This window comes from Notamacropus eugenii, chromosome 1 (genome assembly GCF_028372415.1).
Source record: "Notamacropus eugenii isolate mMacEug1 chromosome 1, mMacEug1.pri_v2, whole genome shotgun sequence".
Taxonomy (NCBI): Eukaryota; Metazoa; Chordata; class Mammalia; order Diprotodontia; family Macropodidae; genus Notamacropus; species Notamacropus eugenii.
The window spans coordinates 302,291,588-302,305,742 of record NC_092872.1 but is presented as its reverse complement, the minus strand read 5'-3'; the positions used below and the strand labels follow the sequence as shown (position 1 = coordinate 302,305,742).

The 14,155-nt window shown below is 35.5% G+C and overlaps 1 protein-coding gene across 11 annotated transcripts in view; it reads right to left on the bottom strand.

The window, feature by feature from the left end:
• DAAM1 (dishevelled associated activator of morphogenesis 1) overlaps positions 1 to 14,155 on the bottom strand; it is a 202,787-nt gene that overhangs the window by 67,626 nt on the left and 121,006 nt on the right. For all 11 annotated transcript variants that reach the window (XM_072629337.1, XM_072629345.1, XM_072629338.1 and 8 more), the window contains one exon: positions 5,615 to 5,686. In XM_072629337.1, the coding sequence (XP_072485438.1) occupies positions 5,615 to 5,686 (72 nt within the window). The remainder of the gene's footprint in view (positions 1 to 5,614; positions 5,687 to 14,155) is intronic.

Below are 14,155 nucleotides of genomic sequence, written 5' to 3'. Positions count from 1 at the left end.
TCAGGGTAAGGATTTTTTTTTCTTCTTATATTAGCCAATATGGCCAAGCACAAGGCTTAGTACATAGCAAGCATTCAATAAATGCTTGTTGCCTACCTGCCCTTGGTTAACAAAACTTCACTTTGCAGGGAGAAGAATGAAAATAAATGCTTTTTCATTGGAAAAGTAATAAAATTAAATATCAGTAAAAAGATGTTAGTCATAGTAAATATTTGAAACAAGTCAGAATTTGGAAATATTTTGTATATATGAAAATAGATACATAAAACATGCACCTGACAATCATACTGCAATGAGGATCTTCTGATTGCACAAAATGGAGATTAAATCCATAGTCAGATACTATATTTCTAGCCACTGAAGTCTAAAAAAGAATTCTACTTAAGACTGTGGGAATACAGGCAGCAGTCAAAAAAAAGGTCAAGAGGGTACCTGAGATCAGAGGGATTTTGTTACAAAAGTTCAGAGAGGTTCCTTTAGAGTTTTCTTTGACTCTTAAAGTCACTGAGCCCCAGAGGAAAGCTGGGGAAGTGAAAATACATATATTCAAATACGCTTGCTCTCTTGGGGTATAAAAGCTCTTTGTGAATAGGTAATAAGTCTCATTCAATCTTTGTACAGGGCCAAGTATACCATACAAAATAGATAAATTAAATTTAAATACTTTTTAAAAAATCAAAAGAATAGTTAAATTTGGCCTCATACATATAGTCCCCATGGAGGACTACCCTGAGGGTCACCTTCTTCACTTGAAGATGTTATTCAGGCAATGATACTTCTGGCACTACTTTTCAGGGGTTCTTTTGAGAGCTAACTCAAATAAATAAGCTGATAAATGACTCCAAGAATATGATAATTAAATATGCAGATCTATTTTTAATGCTCATAAGTTTGCAGACTTATTGACAGATCTGTTCCCTTCCCTTCCATTTTATAGGGTCTATTTTTTCGTTTTTACAAATGTTAATTCCCATTCTCTCATAAGCTCTTACTGACGCAATATAATCAATTACTTAAAGACTATGAAGCTACTAGCTACTATTTTTTATGCTTCAACTCAACCTATGCTGGACTAAATTCAGTTTTACTACTTTTATTAGTATCCTGAGAAAATATTTGCTTGAGGAAGAAAGAGGGAAGGATAGAGAGGACTTCACTTAATTTATGTAGATTTCAATAGCCCATATCATCTTTTCTTCTCCATTGCTATAGGCCACTTAAAGGATGAATATAATTGTTTTTAGTAAATCTGTGTGATGTATTTACGTACGCACATAAGTAGTGGCAGTGTCAAATTTAAATAATTTAAAGTCAGTAATTCAAAATAAATTTAAATAATTTAAAGCACATTCCCTGCTCCTCTTTAATACCAGTATTTCACTTCAAAATGGGGAAGAGATGAGACCTGAAGGAAAGGACTACAACCTCAGAATCCATAAAAATGGCAAATAATGTGACAGCAAATTGAGAAGACTGCTCTGTTATGTTATTATTTCTGTTAAAGCTGTCTTGCCAGTGATGCTGTCAGATAGCTAACTGTCAGTGTGTTACAGAAAATGAAATGTGCCCTGCAGAAACAACCACTGAATTCCATCACTGTTTCTTGAAGCTCATCCACTGGAAAATTCAACACATGTCTAGCCAAGAACATTTACTCTCCCCCACAACTGAGGCAGTTTTAGATACTGAAGCAACAACTCTGAATTTGTAGCTGAGAATCAATTTATTTGTGAAGATGACTTAGCTGTTCCTAAGACTGAATTGAACCCACAGAGTATTAACAAAAACAAGTCATTTTAATAATTCATTTGAAAATCAAATATCACAAGCAAACACTTTGCATTGTTGGCCATGAATATTGAATAAAAAATGTAACTATTTATTATTCTCAGAATCCTTAAGCTGAAAAGGATGGCTGAAGAAGAAATTTGCTCTTGCCTTGATGGAATTAGGGGCTTTAAGAAACAGTTTTTATTGACAGAGAATTTAGAACAGAGCATTGCTGACTTTCTCTTAACCCAGGATAATGGGTCCTCTTTTGTATACAGGAAGCTAATGAACTGACATTTAAGACACAACCTGTTCAGTACAAACACTCTGGGGCAGGAGAGGGTAAGGGATGAAGTACACACTATTCTAACATCTCTCTAGGAACAAAAGGATCCCCCAAAAACTCATTTGACAGTTTCAAAAGTTGGCAAGCTTCACGTTAAGAACTTGGTTTAAAACACAATTTTTCATGATTTGGGAGTGTTGGGACAAGCACCCAAGTCATTGGGACCCATGATTGCTTAAGAGATACTCATCTCCCAATATAAACTGCTACAATAATCAAATATGAATGTGTGTGTATGTATGTGTACGTGTGTGTACGTGTGTGTGTGTGCAGTCAGACTTTATGGCCCTTTATTCTACAATAACAAAATGTCTGGATTCATAAGCAATGGAGTAGCTGGCAGTCAGATGAAAGGAACTCTGGCAAAAACATTTTGTTGTCAATGCAGAACCAAGCAAATGTGTGAGCTATGGGCAACTGAGGCACTTGCCAGCTCTCAAAGGCTCTAATGACTACTCCTAGACTATGGAATGGGACTAAGCTCCTGTAAAAATTAGCTAGAAGTTAAGCAGTATTTCTTCAGTTTTAAATAAAACATTCCTTAAATATTCCTGTATGTAATACCATCTCTTATCTTGCATAATGAGACTGTATCAAGAATCTAGACCAAGAATGGTGCACATCAAAGCTACACAAGAAGGCACACACCAAACCTACACAGTTGAATTTACTATACTGTTCTTCAGTCTTGAAAAGGACCCCTAAATATGTTGTTTTATAAAGGATGAAACCTTCTTGTTATAAAGCTTGCATAAGTGTCACCATAAACTTCACTGGGAGCAATTCCATGCCCAATCCATGAGACATACAAGTAGGAAAGCAATAACACCACCACCAGATCTGAAGTCACTCTCCAGGGATGTAGGGTCCTGAAGGTTCTCTGGTCCTAGAGAATAAGCTCATTACAAAGACCTGTTTTATGTTTCTCCTCACCCACTCCCCACTAGTATTCAATATGAATCTCAGGTAGTCCTCAGATAAACCAGAGTTGTTTAGAGTTTTAGATAACCTGAACCAAAAGGTATAAATCTTATCTCGTATCCTCTGATTTCATAAATGTTTTGTATTTGGTTTAACAACATGTCAGAATGGAAAATGTACTGGATAGGGCAGGAATTTAACATCCAAGTCTTTCCTTTGCCACTTGGTTCTTAGGAACCTTAGGTTCTTGATGTGAAAAAATGGAAGATGGGAAATTGGACTAGATTATCACTAAAGCTCCTTTCCAGCTCTACTGTTTTACAGTACTATTATGACAGGGAGCTCCAGGCCTCATCAAGTCACGAAAAACTGATTCTCTTTGTTGTCTGGTTAGCATATAGAGCTGACCCAACCCATTAAAAGGCAGTGATGTATGTTCTAGGCAGGATAAAAAAAAAATAAAGAGGGAAACAGGGTAAACAAAACAGTGGATAACCACTTTAACACCTCTGATGTGTCCTTTGAAGTATCAATAATATTCAATTCCAAGATTTTGAATCAAGCACCATAATATTGAAAGCACTCATAAGAGTGTGTAATAGGTACCCAAAGAAATTGGGCAAGAAGCAGTGGGTGTTAAAGAATGAAGACATTTCAATATATTGCAAATTGTCTAATATAGGACTTAGCACTCATCTGTGCCAGAGGGGGCATAAAATAACCCATCTTTAATTTTACTTTGCCTAAAATTTTGAATAAAAATTCTTAACTACAATACTGAGTACTTTTTAAATCACAAAATTTAGCAAGCAATTTTAAATTCCTTAAATTTTAAATTCTTACTTATCAAAAAGAAATGTTCACTGTTGATGTTAAACAACATTGTCTTCATAAGAAAGCTATTTTCTATCCATTTCTTTTGTCGAGCCTAATCTGAGAATTATGAAAATCTTTTTTAGAAATATAAAATGTACAGAGCAATACTTTACTACCGTTCCCTGGGACAGGTGTAGAGACCTTTCTGATAATTACTTATGAATCTGTCACCCTGTTGAAGCCATAACATGCTGAAATCATTCCTTTCTGATCTTTTTTTCCCCCTCTTAAAAAAAAACAAAAAACACCATAATGGGGGTGAGGGGATTAATGATAATTGCAAAAGAAATAGGTTTAGTCTTCACTTTCTGTTTTGTTCTCCTTTAGCTTTTAGACAGGAAACCCTCAGAGTAGAGGCTTGGTCTTTTACTTCTCCTGGTATTGCTCACATTTGCCAGACTAAAAGTTTCATACACAATATTGTCATATATTATTGTATAATATTACATATTGCTATATATTACATTTAATATACAATGTACAACAGCAATCCACAAAGAGGAAAGCAGAACACGTAAAAATTTAAATCTTCTAAACTCTAGCAAAAATGTGAATAGTTCGTCTATCATACTGTAGTCTGTTTTAAACTTTTGCAACAGCAGCAAAATATTGAGCTTCTAAATAAGGGCATATGAAGATTTGGTGAGCGTAATGTTCAGAGCTTCAAATAATAAGAGTTATAGGTAGGAAAATGAGTTTAAAGATGACATTTCAATGGTAGAGAACATTTTTTTTCTCCATAGAGGATTTCAAAGATGCAGGGTGAAAATGGGAAAAGCAACTTTTACATAAGCTATTACAGAAGGATGTGTTATAAACTACAAATTGTCTGATAGGCAGCCACTGAAAAGCTGGAGTAGGCTGGGAAGGCAAAAAACTGTATTCTACAATTAGCAACCACAACATTTATTATTGGTATTTTCATTTAAGCTACCAAACATGAAAAGTTTTGCCAGAACATTTCTGTTGAATATTTTACACTTAATTAATAATATGCTTCTTCAGCTACTGTAAAACCAGAATGGAGACATCTACATGCTCAAAATACATATTTTGGGCAAGCTAAGTACATTGTACTAGGAATCCATGCTCCAAGAGGATTCCCAAGGACATTTCAAAACTATTCAGCTGACTTCTAATTTTGTCAGTCATCCTGACATTTCTATGTGGAAATATCTCCTGGAATATACCTGGAGAGTACGTTGGCATTCTTGAAAGAAGAATCTGCCTGCTTCTTTAGAGGGCAGAAGGATAAAAAGATCAGAAATCTATGAATGGATGAGACCTTAGAATTCACTCCAAGTAATAAAGGAAACATGAAGTATTAGTGTAAGAATTAAACCCAACTATATTAAAATTGTGTTAATTTCCCCAGTGTTGCCATGTATGCCAGACGAGTAGCCTCAGGGATGCAAGCTAAAGATGAATATAAACCAGATTTCAGGAGATTAAATTTCCTGTTATAATATTAAACTCATATTTTATTGCATGCTTTTACTTAGAACATACTGGAGAAATTATTTTACTGACTTTTTTTTTAAGAGGATCTTAACATGGGTTGTTGAAAGATAATGGGATTAGAATGTCTTACCCAAGTGAAAATCTTCATAATTGATTCTAGGCTATTTACTGTGCGTAATAGTGCTTTGGACCAGACTTGTTTTTCCCCCACAGTGTCAATAACACATAAAATGTACCTACAGCAGCCATAGAGTTTAGCTGATCAATATAGAACTCAGGCCAACTTGTAGCTCCCTTGTTTTCTTCCTGATCCTAAAAGGGGAAAAAAAGATAGCAAAAATTAGACAACAGGAGAACAATAATATCTAATAGATGTTTACATGTACATAACTCCAGGGCAATGCTATGAGATAATTCCTTTTCCAAAACATCCAAGTAATTTAGAGTAAAGCACATGTATCGAGCTACTAAATTGATCCTCCAAAATGCCCATCTGACTGGGAAGATGTTCCTAATGCCATCCACTCAGAGATATCTACAAATGTGCATAGCATAGCCCCTGAAGTTCACTTTCTGGTTCACATAGCACACTGAAATAACATGAATACATTTTAGATGGTAAATCAATTATTGTTGTTGTCTTTTGTTTTCAGAGGACCAAAGTGACATCACTATGTCGGGGTCAAGGTATAGTGTGTCCAACTGTGGCTAGTCATACCAATACTTGCTCAGAATGCCCTACCGCAGATTGGGCATAAATAATTCATAGCACCATTTGGAGTGGAGATGTCTCTAAATTTGTACACCATGTTTCTTTTGAGCTACTGCATGGTAAAGCCATAACCTGAAAGATGATTTTCAAATGACAGTCCCCTTAAGGCAATAAGTTTTATCGAATGGTCGAGTGGTCCCTAGGTTCTGAACCACATCAAGTACAATAGATTGCCTGAATAAACACTAATAAAACTATAAACAGAAAACTTGTCCTAAATTACACTTCATTTTCTCCATCATCACCACCACCACCGCTACCACCACCACTACCACCACCACCATAATCTACATTTAAATAGTGCTTGAGTGGTTTTCAAAGCACTTACATATAGTTTTTAATTAGTCTTCATAATTCTATAAATAGAAAAGACAGATATTACCACCATTTTACAAACAAGAAAACAGAGAGATATTAACTGATAAGCTTGTCACCTGGGTAGAAAGTGGCAGAGCTGAAAATAGAGTATTCTTTTCATTACTGAAGGTATTACCTACTTATTCCCTTGAGAAAAAGAATTTTTATATTGGTTATTCAGCCTCCAGGTGACAACCAAAAAAAAAATTCATTTGGAATTTTGCTATCCCTCAAATGAAAAGCAGTGAGTTCCCTACATCTTAGTAAAAGGTTTAAGGGAGAGGCATAGTATTAGATTGACTAAAGCAGATCTGGGGTTAGAAGTGAGCAGTCAAGGCCCTCATTGAGCTACCTGTTCCTAATCTTGACATAAATCCCAAACCTGCTTCAGTCTTCCTTCCCAGAGATGGAAACTAAAAATGGCCTAAGGATAACCTTAGTCCCTGGTGCTAGTGTGAACCACTGGGAATCACTGGGGCTAGGGCCTGAATGGGTGCTAGGGATGACTTAAATGGGAGTTAAATGCATTGGTCTATGGTTCCAAATAGTCCAACAATCATTTATATTATAGATGCATGTTTACACATAAAAGTTACATTAGTAAAATTATCTATCATATTAGAAAATAATACTACTTTTGGGGATTCCCGGTGACTAAAATCAGAAGTACAACTGGAGGTCTTCTCCAGGCTCAAGAGTAGCATACAAACTTATAGCTTGGAAAAATGGAACTCAGATATTCCTTTAGTTTGATACTTCTATATTTTTGTTTGTTTGTTTGTTTGCTCTTTTTAAAATATATTACTTTAACTTTTTTTTAAAAAGATATTTGTGTTCCTAATTTTCTCCCTTCCTCCCTGGTCCATTGAGAAGGAAAGCAATATGATATTATATGTATAAAATTATGCAAAACATAGTCTGATATTCTCAAAGAACAGTTAAATAGTTTCTATTAAACATTTGTGAGGGGAAATAGAACTGTGCCAATTGTTTACTATTTAATAATGGAGTAGTAGATACATTTATAACCTTTGATTTAATGGCTGACAATTAAGGGCAACACCATGAAGGAATGTGGCTAGGAACATGTTTTTACTATTATCATCATCCAAATCCAATTACGTATTGTAGTTATTTCAAGTTAGAGCATTTTATTCTCTTCTGACACGCCAGGCATATTTCATCAATAAAACACTTTTCTGGCCATTTTTTGGATCATGTCTGAATCTTTGTGACCCTATTTGGAGTTTTCTTGACAAAGATACTGGAGTGGTTTGCCATTTCTTTTCCAGCTCATTTTACAGAAAAGGAAGCTGAGGCAAATAGGTTTTTAGTGACTTGCCTAGGGTCACAGAGAGTATCTGAGATCAGATTTGAACTCATGAAGATGAGTATTCCTAATTCCAAGCCCAAGATCTATGTACTGAACCACATAGCTGCCCCTAAAACATTTTACTATAAATAAATCTTTTGAGACAGATCCAATCTGAGAGGGAGGAAAATAAGTTTCATATTGAATTATTATGCAGTCTCAAGTAAATGGGGTAAGCATATGACTATATTAAGCTGGTTAGCAAGTCTGTATTCAGAAAAGTCCATGAACTTTATTTAGAAAGTAGGTCCTAGATGATTGAACAAACACTAGAGAAATACTTTTGATGTTGGACTCCATTACACTTCAGACTAGCACTGGACACAATTTTTACATAAGTAAACAAAATGGCTGGATTTTTGGCCTAGATACCAGTCCATAGCCCCACCCCCTTTGTCTTTTTTTTCCCCTCTCTCCAAAGGATTACTAGATCAACTTCAACATTACTCGAGTATTTAAGAAGCCCAAATCCATAGCTATTCATGGGAGTTTGGAGATACAAAAGGATAAAATGGTGCTGAGCTGAGGCAAATTTCCAAAAGTCAACCAAAATCATTTGTACATCAGAGATCATGTGAAGGCCTGCCCAAGTTAAGCTCTACTAGTCATTGTTATAGGAGAGGCTCTAAACCAGGTAAGCAAGATGAGTGTCTGTACGGAGATTCCTTTACATGTTGTAAGCATGCACTAATCTAAACAGATTATCAAAAAGTTAACTAGATACTGTAGTCAAAACAGAAAAGAGGGAAGGGAGGGAACCCTCAGTAGCTGAATTGGAGGTTGCAAAACAAAATAAAGGAATTTGGAAGGAAATCTTAATATGACTTTCTCAATAACTTGCTTTGTTGAATGTGTATGTCCAATACAAATTCTTCATGAGCCCATGCCTTCCAAATTTTTTGTGAATGGCAAGGAATCTCATAACTAATGCCCTCTTAGAAATGACAGAAGTTCTATCCTTTTTCAGTTTGATTCTTTTCCCCTCCTTCACCTCCTCCTAAATCTCATCTTCCAAATCATCAATTCTCTCAAAATATCCATTCCTTTAATCTATCACAACCAAGGTGAGTGACTAAAGGAAGGAGGAAAAAAAAGACCATGTTTTGCCACTCAAATATGAAAATATTCTGGTCAAGTCTATATACACTCTCTATTTTTTGATTCAGGGAAAAGGGATCTATCCTTTAGGTTGGGCTTGGAGATTACCTCTCTGAGGAAGTATATTTATATTTGTCTAAAGAAATCACATAGTTGGTGTGTGCTGCCCCAGGGCTTAGATGAACAGATATCCCATTTTTATAGGGTTATGTTGTTCTTGCTAACTTTTGCTTAATGAATGGAAAAGTTCTAGCATCTTAATAATGTTTCTCTTTTTAACAAGTTTTATTGATGCCTTTTCTTTTTTATATCAGAGTGATCTTGGAATTTGCCCTTTCCCTTCCTCCTCTACCCAGTGACCCTTCCTTTATGTCAAATGGGAAAACAATTAAACAAAAGTAAAAAAAAAAAACATGGACTACATCTAACAATAATTTCCCACCTTTCTAAGGAAATGAAGCATCTTTGCATCTTCTGCCAAGAAAAGCTAAATCATAGCTGAACAATTTCCTTTTAGTGTTCTTTCCATTTCCTATATTACATATGCAGGATTCCTCCCACCCCCCAGGTTCTGCTTACTTTACTCTCTGTGAATTCATACAAGACTTCCCATGGTTCTCTAAATTTCTCATATCAATGAGCAGGATGATATCAGAAAAACCTGGACTTAACATAACTGATGCAGAGTGAAGCGAGCAGAATCAGATCATTGTATACAGTAACAGCAACATTGTGTGATGGTTAACTGTAAATGACATGGCTATTCTCAGCACTTCAATGATTCAAGACATTTCCAAAGGAATTATGATGAAAACTACTCTCCATATCCAGAGAAAGAACTGACAGTCTGAATGTGGATTGAAGCATAGCATTTTTTATCTTTATTATTTTATGGCTGTGTCTTTTCACATGACTAATATGCAAATTTCTTGGATGATTGTGCATGTATAGCCTATATCAAACTGTCTTAGGAAAGGAAGAAGGAGGGAGATAATCTGGAACTTAAAATTTTTAAAAAATAAATCTTAAAAAACTGTATGTATAATTGGGAAAAAATAAAATATCATTTAAAATAAACAATAAGTGAATGAATGGATGGATGAAGTTCTCATATCAAGCATTGTCTGATGGCACAATAAAATTCCATTATATTCATTTAGCTATTTTCTAACCAATGAGCAGATATTTTGTTTAGAAGGTAAGTAGGTGGTTTAGTGGGTAGAGCACTGGGTCTGGAATCAGGAAGACTCAAGTTCAAATTTGTCTTTGGACACTTACTAGCTTTGTGACCCTGGGCAAGGCACTCAACCTCTGTTTGCCTAAGTTTCTTCCTCTGTGAAATATGAGTGGTACCTACATCATTGGTAGGTGCTAAAACTAAACTCTTAAAAAAGAGAGATAATACTAAAATACAAGAATTTTCCCATTGATTAGAATTTCAGTGAGGAACAAATCAAATGAGTATTTATAAAGTGCTTAGCACAATGCCTGGCACATAGTAGGCATTATATAAATGCTTACTCCCTTCCTCCTTGTTTTTGAGTTCTTTTCACCACAAAGAACCATTATGAATAATTTGGAAAATAGATGGGAATTTTCTTTCTGTCCATGATCTGCTAGGGGCATATGTTGAGCAATGTGATATTTGGGTCCAAAGTTAAGGGAATTTATGTAAGTATATGAATGTGTGTATGTACATAGGTGCTGTCTAATTCCAAAATATTTCTCAGAACGTTTAGACCAATTCACAACTCCTCCAAGGGAGTTCCTCTCTTTCCATGGCTCCTCTACTACTGACTGTATCCATCTTTTGTCATCTTCCCAATTTGCTGGATATTAGGTGAACATCTTCAGAAGTTTTAATTTGCATTTATATCATTAATAATTTGGAATAATTTTGTATATGGTAAATATTTTGCAATTCTTTTAAAAACTATTTGCTCATATCCTTTGATCACTATGACGTATCTCTTTCAGCCAATGTACAAAATGCATCATTCTACACAGAAGTACCAGGTTGGTGGCAATACAGCATTACTAGCATACAGAGTGGTATTCACATCTGCTTATTAAGCCTTTTGTTCTCTATCACATGGTTGATACAGCCAATTCTCTTAAGAAAAATAAAAAATGCAAAGACCTATGGCTACTGCAAGAAAAAGAGTCACAAGAATTTACAAACAAATAAGCAAAATGGCAGTAATGATCAGTCAATATTCATGCTGATGAAACAAGTGAAAACACTAACATTAAGTGAATGCTACTGAAGTGATTTAAAAAATTTTTTAAAATATTTTAATAGAATTTTTGGAGAGACCATACCTGTGTTTTCATTAGTATAAGGAACAAATAGTGAGGAAACACCTTTTATCAATGGAACTCAGTAACTGCTCTTCTAGTCTTAAGAGAGTCCCCCTGTGGCACTCACAGTTCAAGTGACTTGTCCAGAGTCAACCAGCAGAGACTGGTTTTGCCTATTTTTCCTTGTTATAGGAAAAGGGTTTAGTAGTTGCAGGGAGAACAGAGGTATCATGGAAAGTCCCACTGGACTGATATGGCTGACGTATTTAACATTATAGTTCTCAAACTGGCATAATCATGTCCCTAAAAGACAGAGTATGCAACAATACAAAACAAAATAGCTCACACAGAGCCAAGAAGTGCAAGGACTTGAAGTCAGATGTTCTTGGCTCCATAGTTGGCTTTCTATCCACTATGTCACATTGCCTCTAGGATTTATGGTATATATAAATAGAATCCCATTTATGATTTATCTTAAAAATATCAGAACAATTACTCCTTTTCTATCATGTGATCCAATGAACAAAATTTAAAACCAAATGACTTTCTAAGGCTCTTCATATATACTGCTAAGAATTCCGCTAATCACTTACTTGTTTCAATTGACCTAGAATGAAGAAAAGAAAGAAATACCAGGAAAATCTACACAGGACACCCCAAAAGTCTTAGTGCAATTTTAAGACTTTTATAACGGCCACATTTCTGGAAATGAAAGCAAGATGCAGCAGAACTCAGATGAAAGGCAATGGAGACAATTTGTTCCCCCAAAAAGGATGATGAAACACAACTCTATCTTTTCAAACAATAGGTGTGTGAGGGAGGAGAGGGTGTTGGTGGCAGTAATAAATGCAGAATGTTGCACATGTTGTCAGATATGATCCATATTGATTTGGTTTTGCTTAACTTTTTCTTTGCTATATGTAAGGAAGGATCTGGAGGGTTTTGGGGTGGGGTTGAGGTTTCAGAAAAAGTCCCACTGGACTGACAGCTTATAGAGTTAGCACTTTGTTGGCTCACTCAGTCAAACAAGCATAGCCACATACCCAGCAAGCACTTCATAAGGCAATAATATAAAAGAAATTACTTCATCATACCTCATCATGTTTTGTCAAATCTTTGACATGTTTGGCATGTTTGCAATTTTTAGCCTAGCTGAATAGTAAATTAACACATTTTTAACATATTTATAAACTCTTAACACCATGTGGAAACCCAATCAAAGGCATCAACGACCTTTGCTGCCTCACATCTTGCTCCCAGATTTGCTGCTACCAGATCAGTTTGTCAAAATGGTAAGAATGCAGGTTTTGATATAACCTGTTCTTGGGAAAACTATCAAAGTGTGTTTATGACTTGCAATATAATGCTTAATGTGAGACTATAAAGGAGAACTCTGCTAGAAATCAGTATTTACTGATCAAGGGAAGTGATAGGCAGATTCTGGGATTTCAGTCGGGAAAATATTCTTAAGATAGGTAGGAAATACACTAACGAGAACAGTATTCATTATCTTCTAGAAGAAAGTTATTCTGTTTTTCCTTACTCATAGAAAGAACTAACAGCCATATGTGATGTTAAAATCATGTCAAAATCATAGGTTGAGGAAGTTGACTGCAGTTCAGTATTGAGTTGAAAGACTTGCAAAGAATATCGAAGACTGCCAAATTAGTATGAGATCCTTCAGTACATTTTCTACAATAATCTGCTTCATGAAATCAAAGTTTCTGGAGGGATCATATTTTCGGAGTGAGTCAATTTTTTTTTGTATCCCCAGTACTATGTTTCTGGCAAAGAGTAGGTACTTAATAAATCTTTACTGACTGACTGATTACAACAAGATTACAGGACAACATGCACAAAAACAGTGTCGGGCTTAAAGTATCTTCATCACTAAGATGACAGGACTGCAGGGCTGCTAAAATTTCTTCAGCTGTATTTATATTAAGGAACAGGGAGAGAGAGGAGAGAGCCCCTGGACATGGTGCCAGGACAATGAGGATTTCCATCTGACACCTGCTACCTGTGTGAAGTCATTTAACCTTTCATTTTCTCATATATAAAATGAGGATAATAATACCCTCAGTGCCTATCCCACAGGGTCCTTGAATGAGAATATATGTACAGTACTTTTCAAACCTTAAACATCAATGATTACTATCTGCATAAAACCTGAAGGAGAATCTCATAATTTTGTAAAGACATACTTATCAGAAAAAAAGAGGGAAGATAAATGCCAGTTAAATAAAGAAGGACTGATCAACCTAAAATTATTAGTCCTACAAACATGGCTTATTTGTGCAGATGTGATACTTTGTACTTTACACCTGCAATTTAGTCATGTATGGGAAATGATGAATGATCTAGTGCAGTTTCCTGTGTTTTGGTGATGGCAGGATATTCACGTACTCATCAGTCAAGGGTCTGCTAAAGATGGAAACATAATTTGCTTGAGTTGGCATGGAAGCCACAGGACAATGAAGTTCAAAGAGGAGATAAACGGTGTTACAGAATGAGCCATAGTTGTCCTTTGTCATCAGAATAAGACATAAGTGAACTTATTATGTCCATGTTCTTATACTCCATAATGTTAGTGGGGTTTTGTCTCCTCCTTATGTGTACATAAGCAGATTATTTTTCATTCTCCAAAATCTATCTATGGTGCCCTATAATCTTTAGTACAGTGTATCTTTCTTCCATGAAGCTCTTCATAAGACCCTCAATAAGGTAAGCTAGGTGGTACAACAGATAGCATGCTAGACCTGGAGTCAGGAAGTCCTGAGTTCAAATTCAGTCTTAGATACTTCCTACCTGTCTGACCATGGGCAAATTATTTAACCTTTGTCTGCCTTTGTTTTCTTGTCTGTAAAATGGGGATAGCAAT